This window comes from Carcharhinus amblyrhynchos, unplaced genomic scaffold (genome assembly GCF_965287045.1).
Source record: "Carcharhinus amblyrhynchos unplaced genomic scaffold, sCarAmb.v2.hapA scaffold_73, whole genome shotgun sequence".
Taxonomy (NCBI): domain Eukaryota; kingdom Metazoa; phylum Chordata; class Chondrichthyes; order Carcharhiniformes; family Carcharhinidae; genus Carcharhinus; species Carcharhinus amblyrhynchos.
The window spans coordinates 556999-571375 of NW_027649813.1; the positions used below are offsets into that span (position 1 = coordinate 556999).

The following is a 14377-nucleotide window of genomic DNA, read 5'->3' on the forward strand; positions in this document are numbered from 1 at the left end:
TTACAGATAGTGTGACATGAACCCAAGATCCCGATTGAGGCTGTCCTCGTGTGTGGAACCTGGCTATCAGTCTCTGCTCAGCGACTCTGCGTTGTTGTGTGTCGTGAAGGCTGCCTTGGAGAACGCTTACCGGAAGATCAGAGGTCGAATGCCCGTGACCACTGAAGTGTTCCCCAACAGGAAGAGAACACTCTTGCCCGGTGATTGTCAAGCGATGTTCATTCATCCGTTGTTGTAACATCTGCATGGTCTCCCCAATGTACCATGCCTCAAGACATCCTTTCGTGCAGCATATCAGGTAGACAACATTGGCCGAGTTGCAAGTGTACTTGGGGGATAGTGTTTTCACATGAGATGATGGCATCTGTGTCGATGATCCAGTCTGTCTTGCAGAGGTTGCTTTGGCAGGGTTGTGTGCTGTCGAAGTCACTGTTCTCCTGAAGGCTGGGTAGTTTGCTGCGCACAATGGTCTGTTTGAGATTGTGTGGTTGTTTGAAGGCAAAAAGTGGGGGTGTGAGGGTGGCCTTGGTGAGATGTTCGTCTTCATCAATGACATGTTGAAGGCTCCGGAGAAGATGTCATAGCTTCTCCACTCTGGCGAAGTACTGGTCAATGAACGACGCTCTGTCCACCGTGTCCAAAGTCTGAAGTGTCTAAAGCCGTCAGCACTGTGTGTCAAAGAAGTGAAGGGATCTGTATAACCAGAGGAATAGAGCATGAATCTCAGGATGTGAAATAGAATTGCTCTTGGATTTTGGACTGGTCTCCTTGTTATTCTGGGAATTTATTTTTAATCATCATTTATCAGGAAGGCATACAGACATTTGAGAACAAGTAATGAGCTGTAGATAATCTGTTTGGTGGAACTGGATGACCCAGCAGTGCTGACAGCAAACTATATGCCACATCCAACTTCATGATGAGAATGGTAAAAGACCCCAAGCTGCACAATACTTTTAGAAGCTCAGTTGACAGGGTGCTGCACAGATACACCCAATCAAAGCCAGGCACATCCGCCTGTTCGAGCATAGAATTCCTGTTTCATCCTGAGTTTTCACAGTCAGAGTGAGTGCTCTCCAGCAGGTATAGAGTTTATGCTTTATTTATACAGAGCATTGGTGAGAGCAGAACATGAACACTGTTGAAAAGAAAACACCAATTGATTCCTACTCTCGTGTTTTCTGTCCATTTACTTGTTATTATTCCATCACATTTCTAGTGCACGAAGTTGTTCACTAATCTCTTGTGTGGTCTTAATTGAAAACTTACTGAAAATCTAAATATTCTACATCCATCAGCTTTAGTTCCACTGTTCTGCTAATTGCATTTGGTGGGTATGCCGGCGTTGGACTGGCGTAAACACAGTAAAAAGTCTGTCTGAGGCCAGAACTCTCCATTCACCTGACGAAGGGACTAACCCCGAAAGCTTGTGAGTATATTATCAAATAAATAGGTTGGACTAAAACCTGGTGTTGTCAGACTTTTTACTGTAATTGCATTTGGCACAGTGGTTAGCACTGCTGACTCACAGCACCAAGGACCCGGGTTTAATTCCGGCCTTGAGTAACTGTCTGTGTGGAGTTTGTACATTCTCCCCATGTCTGTGTCGCTTTCCTCAGGATGCTCCGGTTTTCTCCCACAGTCTAAAGACGTGCAGGCTAGTAGATTGGCCATGTTTAAAAAAAATGCCCTTGAGTGTCCCAGGATGTGTTGGTTAAATGGATTAGCAATTCTAAGTGTTTTGGGTTACGAAGAGAGGGTCTGGGTAAGATGTTCTGTCAGAGTCAGTGCAGACTTAAAGGGCCAAAATGTCCAACATTTGCACTGGATTCCCTTTCATGAGTCAATCTTGACTGTGCCCAAATTTACCATTATTTTTTCCACATTCTTTGTTAAAGATTCTTACATTTTCTCTCCTACTGATGTCAGACTAATCGATCTGTCATTGCCCATATTCTCTCCCCCTCCTCTATGACCCCTGCTGAATAAAAGCATCTCAGACTTAAAGTATGGTGGCACGGTAGCACAGTAGTTAGCATTGCTGCCTCACAGCGGCGGGGTTCCAGGTTCAATTCTGGCCACAGGTCACTGTCTGTGTGGAATTTGCACATTCTGCCTGTGTCTGTGTGGATTTCCTCTGGGAGCTGTGGTTTCCCCCCACAGTCCAAAGATGTGCAGGTTAGGTGGATTGGCCATGTTAATTTGCCCCTTAGTATCATGGAGATTAACAGGCTAAATACGTAGGGTTACAGGGCTAGTTGTTGATGCAGACTTGATCGGCTAAATGGCCTCCTTCTGCAATGTAGGAATTAAAATTAACAACTGTTTGAGGAAAAGGGTTCCAAACATCCACCTCTCTCGACATGAAGAATTGATTTCTAACATCACTTCTGAACAACTTGGTTCTAATTTTTAGATTGTGGCCCCTGGTTCTAGGCCTTCAACTAGTGGAAATAGTTTATCCTTAGCCACCCTGACCTTCCCTGTGAATATTTTGTAGACTTCTATTAAATCACCCCTCAACCTTCTGAATTCGAGAGAATAAAGGCCAAATTTTTCTAATCTCTCCTCGTAACTCAATCCTTGAAGCCGAGGTATCATCCTTGTAAACCTGCTTGGAACTTCCTCCATCGTCAAATCATCCTTCTTAAGATATGATGTCCATACTCCCAGTGAGGTCTAACTAAGGTTTTAGACAACTGAAGGGTAAATCTTTGACAAATTTGCTTGAGTTCTTCAAAAATGTAACAAGCAAAGTGGATACTGATGATCCTGTAGATGTAGCATAACTGGAGTTGCAGAAATCATTTGATAAGGTGTCACACAAAAGGTTTGTTCATCATGGGATGAGGGATAATTTATTATTTTTGATAGAACATTGGCAAACAAGCAGATAGCAGGAAGTCAGGGTAAATGGGTGTTTTTTGAGTAGGCTAGATGTAACTATTGGGGTGCCAAAGGGTTCAGCCCTCGGACCCCAACTCTTTATAATCTATATTAATCACCCGCATTCAGGGAATAGTGGATATCATAGCCAAATTTTCAGATGACACTAAAATAGAAGGGAAAGTAAGTTGTGATAACAAAAGAAGAAACTTATAAATGGGTATGGAGATTTTAAGTGAACAGGACAAAATTTGGCAGATGAGATTAAAGTGAATAAGTGTGAGCTTATCCATTTTGATAGGAAAAATACAAACGCAAATGATTCGCGACCTGGGTGTCCTCATGCACGAATGGCAAAAAAACTAGGATGAAGGTATAGCAGGTAATAAAGAAAGCAAATGGAATCTTCATATTTATTGTGAAAGGTATAGAACATAACAGTAGTGAAGTGTTATTGCTATTGTGTAAAGCATTTGTGAGACTGCACTTGTGTACAGTTTTCGTACCCTTTCTTGAGGAGGGATGGAATTGCATTGGAGCTGGTTCAGAGAAGGTTCACTAGCTTGATTCTGGAGATGAAGGGTTTGTCTTACGAAGAGAGGTTAGCCAGTTTAGGCCTATTCTCTCTGGAGCTGAGAAAAATGTGAGGAGATATAATTGAGGTATACAAGATGCTAAGGGGCATTGACAAAGCAGATTGAGAGCAGATGTTTCCTCTCGTGGGGCGATTTAAACCAAAAGCTGACGGTTTTAAGATATGGGGTGGCAGATTTAAAACACAGACGAGGAGAAATTATGGGGGCGATTCTCCCTTGGCAATGTGCTCGTTTTTTGGTGGGTTGGGTTGGGAGATGCATGAGTCAAACTTTTCGCAGGTACCCCAGAGTGTTTACGACCCGTGCGCATCCCCTAACCGGGAAAAAATGGGCTGCCGGGAGAGCACGGAAAACTGTCCGACCACTGATTTCCATCACTTACCATACTTTGGAATGCCATTATTGAGATCAACATGACAATCTCCACCCAGGTTAGCATCTCCTACCTCTTTGGTGTGATGTCACTTTGACACAAATCAGAGTAGATATATAAAAGACTCAACCTGGTGTGGCAGCCTTGAACTGGCGTCAGGAGGTAAGCGCAGTGTGCAGTGTGCGAGGGATGTTGTAGGCAGGCCCTGGAGATGCTTGGTGGGCTTCTTCCTGCTGCCTTCAGATGTTGGCCTGTGATATCTGGGTTGCGGGCAGGGGTGCTTCTATTTTCTCAGGGTGAGGGTCCCTGAAGGAATCCTGCTCAGCCTTTCCCTCCAGAGCACTGTGCTGTGGCATTGTCTTGCTGTGGGCTATGGTCAGGGGTTACACTGAGTGTTGGGAGAGGAGTGCACCATGTGCTGACTGAGGCCTAACCAGATGAAGCATTTACTGCTCCAGGCTGGTGTGCCGAGGTTCAGACATGGACTGCATGGAATCTGCTGTCACTGGGCACACATCTGCTAATGATTTGCAGTCTGTCCCGGCCCTTTGCTGTTTGTAATATATATAAATGATTTGGAAGAAAATGTAGCTGGTTTGATTAGTAAGTTTACAGACAACACAAAGGTTGGTGGATTTGCAGATATCGATGAGGACCATCAAAGGATACGGCAGGACATAGATCAGTTGGAGACTTGGACAGAGATGGCAGGTGGAGTTTAATCTGGAGAAAGGAGAGGTCATGCATTTCGGAAAGTCTAATCCAGACAGCAAACATACACTAAATGGCAGATTCCTTCAGAGTATTGATAGGCAAAGGGATCTGGGTGTACAGGTACACAGGTCACTGAAAGTGGCAATGCAGATGGAGAAGGTAGTCAAGAAGGCATAAGGCATGCTTGCCTTCATCAGTCGGGAGATGAGTTTAAAAATTGGCAAGTCATGTTGCAGCTTTATAGAAGCTTAGTTAGGCTGCACTTGGAATATAGTGTTCTGGTCGCCACACTACCAAAAGGATGTGGAGGCTTTGGAGAGAGCACAGAAAAGATTTACCATGATGTTGCCTGGTATGAGAGCTTTAGCTATGAGGAGAGGTTGGAGAAACTTGGTTTGTTCTCACTGGAACGATAGAGGTTGAGGGGCGACTGATAAAAGTTTATAAGATTATGAGAGGCATGGACAGAACTTTTTCCCAGGATGGAAGAATCAATTACCAAGGGGCACATGTTTAAGGTGCAAGGTTTAAACAAGATGTACAAAGCAGATTGTTTTTTTTATGCAGAGTAGTGGGTGCCTGGAACTTGTTGCTGGGGGAGGTACTGGAAGCAGATATAGTAGTGACTTTTAAAGGGCGTCTTGATAAATACATGAATAGGATGGGAATAGGGGGATATTGTCCCCAGAAGGGTACGGGATTTTAGTTCAGTCGGACAGCATGGTTGGTGCAGGCTTGGAGGGCCAAAGGGCCTGTTCCTGTGCTGTAATTTTTTTAGTTCTTTGAAAGGGTTCCACTCCCTAAATGTGCAGATCATATGTGACCATGGAATGGGGACCATGCAGGTCGATGCATGCCATCCAGGGAGTGTCCATGACAGTTTTGTGCTCAGGCAGTCGGAGCTCAGGCAGTCGGCCTCTTTGAAGACCGGCCCAGGCTACCAGGATGTCTCCTGAGTGACAAAGGTTACCCACTGAGGTCACGGCTGATGACACCTGTGCGGAGGCCCGAGACCGAGGTGGAGACCTGCTACAACGAGACCCATGCAGCACCCATGTCGAGCAGTGCATCATCCTGCTGAAAACGCGGTGCTGCTGTTTGGACCACTCTGGGGGGGTCTCCAGTTTGACCCTGTGTGTGCCTCACATGTTATAATTATCTGCTGTGTGCTGCACAGCATCACCCAGCAGCAGGGAGACCAGCTGGAGCAGGAGGAGGAGGATGAGGGGCGAGGGGGCGAAGTGGTCGTCCCACCATATGAGGAGCCAGAGGAAAGAGGATGGAGGCGATAGCAGGTGCCCGGCCGGGAAGGGCAGCGAGGGCTGCCTTGATTACAGCCCGCTTCACCAAGCTGGTGCTGTGCAGTGAGGGGGCTGCAACCACCACACTCCAGGAGCAATTGCAGCCGCTATTCCCCCTCCAAACCGATCTGGGCCCTCAAACCTCCACATCACCCTTCCACAGCCTCTGTCAACCCACCACCATATCCCCCCCAGAAAGATCCAAACCTGTTAATGTGCCTGGGCTGGCAGTGGTTGTGTGTCTTGGTTGAAAGCTGGAGGATGATGACCACTTGCTGTTGTGGCACACTGGGATCCTGTCCCTGGGGCCACTCAAGCCTGATCCCGAACCTCCACTCTGAATGCACGCTGCCACCCTGGCCCAAGTAGCTGTAAGGGTTGGGGAGACATGTTTGTTGGGTAATTGGGGGATGGGGGTGGTGGAGGGGCTCACTTGCACTAAGAGTCTGGTGGGTGTTGGAGAAGGTAGGACAGGCACTCTCTAACATGTAGCTGAGTCTCCAAGCACCTCTATGCAAGGGAATGGGGACAACTCTGCACTTTGGGGTGGGGTGGGGCAGGGAGGTGTGGAATTAGAGACACATTAGTCACAGCTGTGAAGTGCAAATAAAAGTTTATTCTGCTCTTAACGTTCGTGATCAATAAACCCTGACTACTGATAACCTTCACCCATGTTCTCTTCGTGAACTCGAACTTTCTAACTTTCTGTTGTCTACTGCTGCTTCTATGTGTGACCCCTGGATGCACACCAGAGGTGGAGGTGTCCAGCAATGATGCACACCGCGTTGCCTGTGATGCCCTTGGCGGGTGTCCTCTGGGTGGCTGGGACCTGGAGGGCCCCAGCTGACTAGCTGCTGGCACTATTTTGGTGCCACCCTGTTCTTCTAGCTGACCCTGAGATGCCCCGGTGTGCGGAAGGGGGGGATCAGAAGGTCTCGGGACGTCTGGGATCACTTGGACGGACGGCCCCGGCATGGGCCCCAGCCCTTCCTCCTCACTTGTGGGGCCCAGAGGCCCCAGGGACACTCCATGGGATGCCTGGGTGGCTGGACTGAGCTCCGGGAACTCTGGTATCACCTGGCCGTGCCAGTCCTGGAGGCTCAGATGCGTCTCCCCATGATCTGTGATCCCTCAGTTCCGGCCCTCTGAGACTGGGCCAAGCTCTGGAGCCCCTCCACTGCAGCATTCTGTGAGCAAGCCAGGCTCTGGAGCCCCTCACCAGCAGCCCTCTGACGCTGGGCTAAGTTATCAAGGCTCACAGGCACGGCCAACTGTGTCTCCAGAATGCCAGTGAGAGTCCCAGCCATGGCCAACAGTTTCCCAACACCCATGGCTAAGAAACGCTGTGCCTCCTGGATGGCGTCAACACCCTCGCTCGTGGTCTGCTGTGTCTCCGGGATGTCCTGGACCCTGTCACCCATGAGGACAGACCCCTGGGTCAGACTTTCCACTGTGGTCGCAACCCTTGCAATGTTGGCCTGGTTCACACACTGTGTCAGCACCACCTCCTGCAGCAGCGCTCTGTTGGATTCCCCTAAACAGCCTTGCAGTTGCAGCATGGTTGCTGACACCCCTTCCACAACCCTCCGTGTTTCCTGTGCATCACCACCAACCTTGGCCCCGAGGCGCAGCATCTGGCTTGAGGACAGCTGAATCCTTGCCTCTGGCTGACCTCTATATGCCCAGGCCCTCAGATGTGCATCAGTGTCTGTGATGTGCTCACCAGATAGTGACCCAGAAGCCTCAACACGAAAGATACCCACTGTGGTGATAGTCTCTGTATTCGTGGGTTGTGTGGTAGATGCCGGTGCCGTTTCAGTGGTGCTGTCCTCAGAGGATTCTTCAAAGTCTCCTTCCAAGGTATTCTCCAGGGGGATCGTGGGCAGTTTGCTCCAGAAGAGCGGAAGCGAGGGTGGTGGTGGGATCACCAATACACAAAGGGCCAGGTTCCCCTGGGTCCAAAACTGCAAAGAAAACACACATTAGGGGAAGGGAGGTCAAACATTCTAAACAGCATCACACTTATTTCAAAGAGGACTTACGTTGAGGGCTATGCTTATGCTCACTTGCAAACTGGATGCCAACCTGGCTGTCCGTCAGCATTCTGGATGAACTATCTCCCCCTGCCAACTCCACGGTATGCTCTTCAACGCTGGTCAGCTGCTGCAGGTCAGGCACACCATCGCCAGTCTGTGCCCTCACGTGGCAGTTATGCTTTTCTGCTGTAGGAGCTTAAGGTGTCTCGCAAGCATTAATATATTCAAATGCATGGTGTATAATGTGTGCCTGTGTCTCGGGAGTTTTGTGCTGGCAGTTGAGGGGAAAAGGGTCACCACTGAAGGGTGCTCGTTGAGGGGTGAGGGGAAGGGGTTAGATTCTGTTCCTGGGGGAAGGGGGCCTTGTTGAATGCTCGCACAGGGTTTGAGATCTGTGCCAAGAAAGTGCAGAGTTCCAAGTGGGATGCTCATTCAGCCTTGCTGCTCAAAGAAGGTTGTACAGTGTTATCTGCCCCTGCCGGCCAGAGCACAGTGTCAGGCTCCAGGCATTCACCACTTCTGCCACCTCCTCCCACAATGCCATGGTGACTGCAACCCTTGGACGAGGCGCCTGGCTGGGGAAGAGCGACTGAATTCTCTCCTCCATGGCATCAAGCAGGCGCTCTTGGTCGGCCTCAGTGAATCTTGGGGCTGATTTCCTCAAATATATCTTTGTGGTGTGATTAGTTGTGTGTCCATTCCTGCAGCTTATATACAGCTCTTGGGGGGTGGCGGTTGCAGGGACTTTGGCCAGTCAAGGGACAGTTGGCAACAAATCCTTGTGAGAAATTTTGAAGGCTGCTTTCAATTGAATGTTATGCGTCCCTCGGGGTGCTGATTGACTGCCATTCAATAAGCCGCTGTGTCCTGGGAGAGGTGCAATACTCAGAGCTCCGAATTAATAAGCTGCTGTGTTCAGGGCAGGTGCAATACTGAGGACTCCCATTCAAGAGAGGGAATGCTCGCAAGCTGGGGTTGTGTATGGGAGCACAACGCAAGTTTTCTGCAGGGCAGCAGTGAGGTCAGCATATTCAAGGGGTGGGGTATCCACATTATCCAGATCCATGGGGCATGGGGTGAGTAGGTAGCAATGTCTGTGCAAGGGGAGGGTGTGCAGTGATGTCTATACGGCGGGGGTCGGGGGGGTATCAATTTCTGGAAGGAAGGGGCAGCAATGTCTGTGTGGTGGGGGAGGGATGTCTCTCTGGGGGTGGGGGAGGTGGTGCAGCAAAGTCAGTAGCGGGTGGGGTTGCCAATGATAAGGCCAGTGATGTCTGTATGGAGATTGTCTCTGCGGGGGAACTGGTTTGGGGGCCACCGATGAGGCCAGCAATATCTGTGGGGGTGGGAGGGTGTTGTGGGGAGCAGCAGTGTTTGTAGGGGGGCTGTGGGGGCAAGCAATGTCTGAGGGGGTTGGAGGGCAGTACTGGGAGATCTTTTCAGTGATCTCCCAGAGATGTGCACATCCACAGATTCCCGCTGATCCGACAGATTTCAGGCTGTTTGGTGCGAGTATGCTGTGCCCCACAGCATTTAATGATATTCATCATTGTGATCCCTGCAATGCACTGAGTGTGGGAGATTCGGGTCTGAAGTTGCACTGAACAGACAGTTGTGGTTTAAACCAGTTTTCTCACCAATTCCCTCACAGACATCGCAGGCCTCATCGCTGACCCCTGAAACCATCCCACAGACATGATTGGGACAGATTTTTAATTAGTTTGGCATTGAAGGGGCAGGAAAGTGGAGTTGAGGCTGAGACAAGATTAACCAGGATTGTATTAAATGGCGGAGCAGGTTCGAGAGGCTAAATTGCCTACTCCTGCTCCTAATTCTTATGATTTATACTCTCAGTAAATAACAGGGATTTCAAATTAGATCCAAGAACTAAAACATGATAGTGTCCAGAATAGGAACAATCAAATATTAAGGTTTCATCCAAGATCGTAACAAATTTCGGGTTTGGTCTGGTCTGGTATTGTACCAAGAGAAAATGCAGAACTCTAGGGTACAGAGGGAGCTGGATGTCCTGGTGCATAAATCATAAAAAGTTAGTCTGCAGGTTCAGCAAGTAATTAGGAATATAAATAGCACGTTAGTATCTATTGCAAAGATACCCAGGCATAAAAATATGCAATTGTTCCTGCAGGGGCACAGGACCTTAGTGAGACCATATCTGGAGTAATGAGTACTATTTCTATCCCCTTTTAAGATCATGAGACCATAAGATATGGGAACAGATGGAGGCCATTTGGCCTATCAAGTCTGCCCTGCCATTTATTGTTACCATAACTGATCAAACAGAGGCGTTTTCTCCTCACCTATGTCTTAAATGGGTGACCCCTTACTCTGAGATTATGCCCTCTTATCCTAGACTCTGCCACAAGGGGAAACAATGCCTTAGTGTCTGTCCTGTCAAGCCTGCAGAGAATTATATAGGTCTGAATAAAGTCCCCTCTCAATCTTCTAAACTCCAATAAGTACAGGTCCAACTCACTTACCCTCTCCTCATGAGAAAATGTCTCCATACCTGGAATCAATCTAGTGAACCTTCTCTGGACTGCCTCCAATGCCAGTATATCTTTCCTTGGATAAGGGGACCAGAATTGCTGTTGTCTAACTAGTGCCTTGTATAGATCGCCCTATTTTTATACTCCATTCCCTTTTAAGTTAAGATGAACATTCCACTTGTCATTCCTAATACCTGCTGAACTTGCATGCTAGCTTTTTGTAATCAATGCATGAGGACCCAGAAATCCCTCTGAGCTGCAGCTTTCTGCAGTCCTTCTCCATTTAAATAATATTCAGCTTCTTTATTCTTCCTATCAATGTGCATAACTTCACATTTTCTTACATGATATTTCATCTGCCAAATGTTTGTCACAGAGCAAACCTGTCTGTTTGTAGATTCTTTGGGGATGACATTACCATTATGCCCCACCAGCTGATGGGCGGAGTGAGCTGGTAAGATTGCCAGAGAGCTCAGAAGTCAGGTTCACACCCGGTTTCTCACCTCACGCGATCTTACCGGCACCGGGCATCAGGCTCGATAAATCTTGCACCTGGAACGGATGCAAGGTTGAATGTATTCTTTAAATTTATTGTAATACTAATTTAAACAGAATAAGCAAGCCTGGCATAGAATTATCCGGGATCACTTGCCTGTGTGGCCACACTCCAGTGAGGATCATGTATTGTCCCCCATCAATCTCTCCTTCTTACCTCAGTATTTTCCACTATCTCTCCCGGTCCTTCACACAATCAATCTCTCTGCCAAGCACTTACCTTTCCCTCCCACTCTCTATCCCCATTCTCCATCCACTCTCCCAGTTGGCCCCTTCCCATGCTCTTATTCATTTTCACATACATTCTCCTCCTGCCCCTCCTCCTCAAAGAACGGTAAGATTAATAAGTTACATTGGGAGAGCCATTTGAAGAGCAGGTGGGTGTGGAGGGGGTCTTTCAGGAAGAGGAGAGACAGATAGAGAGGTTAAAAGAACTCTGCTCGCCCCCAGCCCAGCAACACATACTACCCCATTCCCCACCACAGCTCCCCAGCAAGTCACACTCCCCCTTACACGGTCCCCAAACAACGCACACTCCCCATACCCCCACACTACCCACATTCCATCACAGAACTCACCATCACACACTTCCCACATTCCCCAACCCACAGACCCGCAGCAACACACACTCCTTATACCTCCCCAGTACCCCTGCAATGCACACTCACCACATTAACCCCCCACAGCTCCCTAGCAAAACATACTCCCCACTTGGCCCCCCCCGTCACAAGACCACCAGCAACACAGCTGTCCTCATTTCCCCTCCACTCACAAACACAAACCTAGAATCCATGCAGTCCAGGCCTGAAACAGCACTTCTTAACAAATTCTGAGGCTGCAGCCCTGCCATTTCAGAGAGTTTCCAGCCCATTCCCCGCCAGCAACAGCCCTTGCTGCTGCCAGCACTGGACCCAGATTCAGCAATAAGACCCAAGATCAGCACTCAGACTTGGGTCAGCGTTGAAAATCCAAAGTCGAACCTCGTGAACAGCAACAGCCTCTCACCGCACTCCAAAATGCAACCTGTACAGCATGAAACAACCTCCCCCCAACCCCCCCAGCAACACAGAGCCATTTGAAACCTGAGACTTACCTCCTCACTCACCCTCTCTGCTCTCTGAATGCGACTGGTGTTTTCCTCACTGATTCCAACTGCAGCAAATAAGCTGGGATGATTCAGAGTGAATTTTGTTAACTACATTGTGATGAATACAAATGATGCAAATTGATGCTTCACCCATTTTGGGCAGGCTCCCGATTGTGCCAATTTTTTTGGTGGTAAAATGGGAATGGGTCCAAAAATGGGCTCCATTCCAGCTAGTCATATCATGCCAGATTTTATGACATTTTTCCAGCACAAAACGGCCACAATGAGGTCGTTAAATTCTGCCCATACACTCCACATCTTCATATCGTTCTCTTACAGCCTGCCACAATATCTGCCACCCAGTTGCTGTCTATACACTGCATCTAAATCCTTCGGGCTCTGACTTGTGCTCTTCCTCATGTTGCTCTCATTCTCTCTCTTCACCCTCCTGCTCCCTCTGTTTGCTGCTCTGTTTTCTCTCTGCCCACTTCAATGCTCCATCTCCCTCTCTTCCTCCTCCCTTTCTCTCACTCTCTCCCTTCATCCTCACATCTCCTTTCTGCTCTCTTCCCACGCCTCTCCCCTCCCTCTGTTCCATGCACCCATCATATTCCTGCTGTTTTTCCCTTCCCCCTCACAAACCTCTCTCCTCTCTTCCTCACTCCTCACACTCTCTCCCCTCCCCACCCCCTCTCTCTAAATCACTGACTGTGTTATTTTAACTTTCCCCCAGCTCCAGCCTCTCTGACTCTGGATCCGAACACAGCGAATCCCCGGCTCATCCTGTCTGAGGACCGGACCAGTGTGAGACTCGGAGACAAATGGCAGCCGCTCCCTTACACCCCGGAGAGGTTTGATTACTGGCCCTTTGTCCTGGGATCAGAGGGATTCACATCAGGGAGACATTACTGGGAGGTGGAGGTGGGGGAGAAGACAGAGTGGATTCTGGGAGTGGCCCGAGAGTCTGTGAAGAGGAAAGGGGAAATCCCCCTGAGACCTGAGTCCGGATTCTGGATGGTGGGGCTGAGACCCGAAAGTGTTTATTTAGCCCTCACCTCCCCCTCACTGACCCGCCTCACCCCGAGTGTGAATCCCCGGAAGATCGGGGTTTTCCTGGACTATGAGGGTGGACAGGTGTCATTTTACAATGCGGACAACATGTCCCATCTCCACACTTTCACCCACACTTTCACTGAGAGAATCTTTCCCTTCTTCAATCCGGGATGGAATAACAACGGGAAAAACTCGGCGCCGCTGACAATCTGCGGGATTAAAGGTCTCTAACAGATCCATCCCATAATTTCACACCGTCTCCCTGCCTCCTGCCAGCTGTAAACTGATGGAACCTGTTCATATTGTGGTTATTATATAGAATTATAATTTACATTGGGGGCTCCATGATTACATTTGTAAAATGATTCTTCAAACAAAACAATCTGAGAACCACTGGAATAGAAACAGTTTTTCTCAAAGATTCCACAGTTCATCATTAAATCCAAGAAGCAGAAACTCAACATGTTGTTTGTGTCTGTCACTGAGTGAGGGAGGCGGGATTCCGGGGAATGGAGAAGCCGATTGGCCGGATCTCCTGTCACTCCGATGGAGGAGGCGGGATTCTGTGAATTCGTGAGTGGATTGGTCAATTCACCTGTCCATCCAACGAAAGGGACAGCCCTCCGGATAATCGGGGAGCTGATTGGCCTTAACGATTGTCATTCAGAGTAGGGAACGGGTTTCCGAGGACTTGGCAGCCTATTGGTCAATGCAGCTGTCATTCAAAGAGAGGTGCGGCCAGCCGCAGTGTGGGGAAGCAGATTGGTCAAGATCCCTTTCATCCAGAGTCAGGGGCGGGTTTCCTGGGAACCGGAATCCGATTGGACAGCGTCCTGTCACTCAGACTGAAGGGGCAGCGCCTCGGAAAAAGATGTCAGCTGGTGGCTGTATCTGTCATTTATAGTGAGTAGTCTTACAACACCAGGTTAAAGTCCAACAACTTTATTTGGTAGCAAACGCCACTAACGTTCGGAACGGTGACTCACCGGACGAAGGAGCAACGCTCCGAAAGCTCGTGGCTTGTGCTACCAAATAAACCTGTTGGCCTTTAACCTGGTGTTGTGAGACTTGTTACTGTGCTTACCCGAGTCCAACGCCGGCATCTCCACATCATGCGGTTAATTTATACCGTGGGAGGCGGTTCCGGGGAATGGCCAAGTCGATTGGCCGAGGTTCCTGTCAATCAGACAAGAGAAAGTCATTTCCTTGGCATCCGGAATGGGAAAATTCCTGCCACTGAAACGGCGGGAGGCGGGTTTGATGTCC

The 14377-nt window shown here is 48.8% G+C and overlaps 2 protein-coding genes across 2 annotated transcripts in view; both read left to right on the forward strand.

The window, feature by feature from the left end:
• Positions 1-14377, forward strand: part of LOC145337783 (nuclear factor 7, brain-like) — a 41616-nt gene that overhangs the window by 3126 nt on the left and 24113 nt on the right. The gene's annotated exons all lie outside the window — the stretch shown is intronic.
• LOC145337757 (E3 ubiquitin-protein ligase TRIM39-like) lies at positions 3462-13342 on the forward strand. The gene is made up of 3 exons (XM_080182604.1): positions 3462-3468; positions 3890-3913; positions 12792-13342. Exons 1-3 carry the CDS (start codon positions 3462-3464, stop codon positions 13340-13342), a joined length of 582 nt encoding a protein of 193 aa, XP_080038730.1.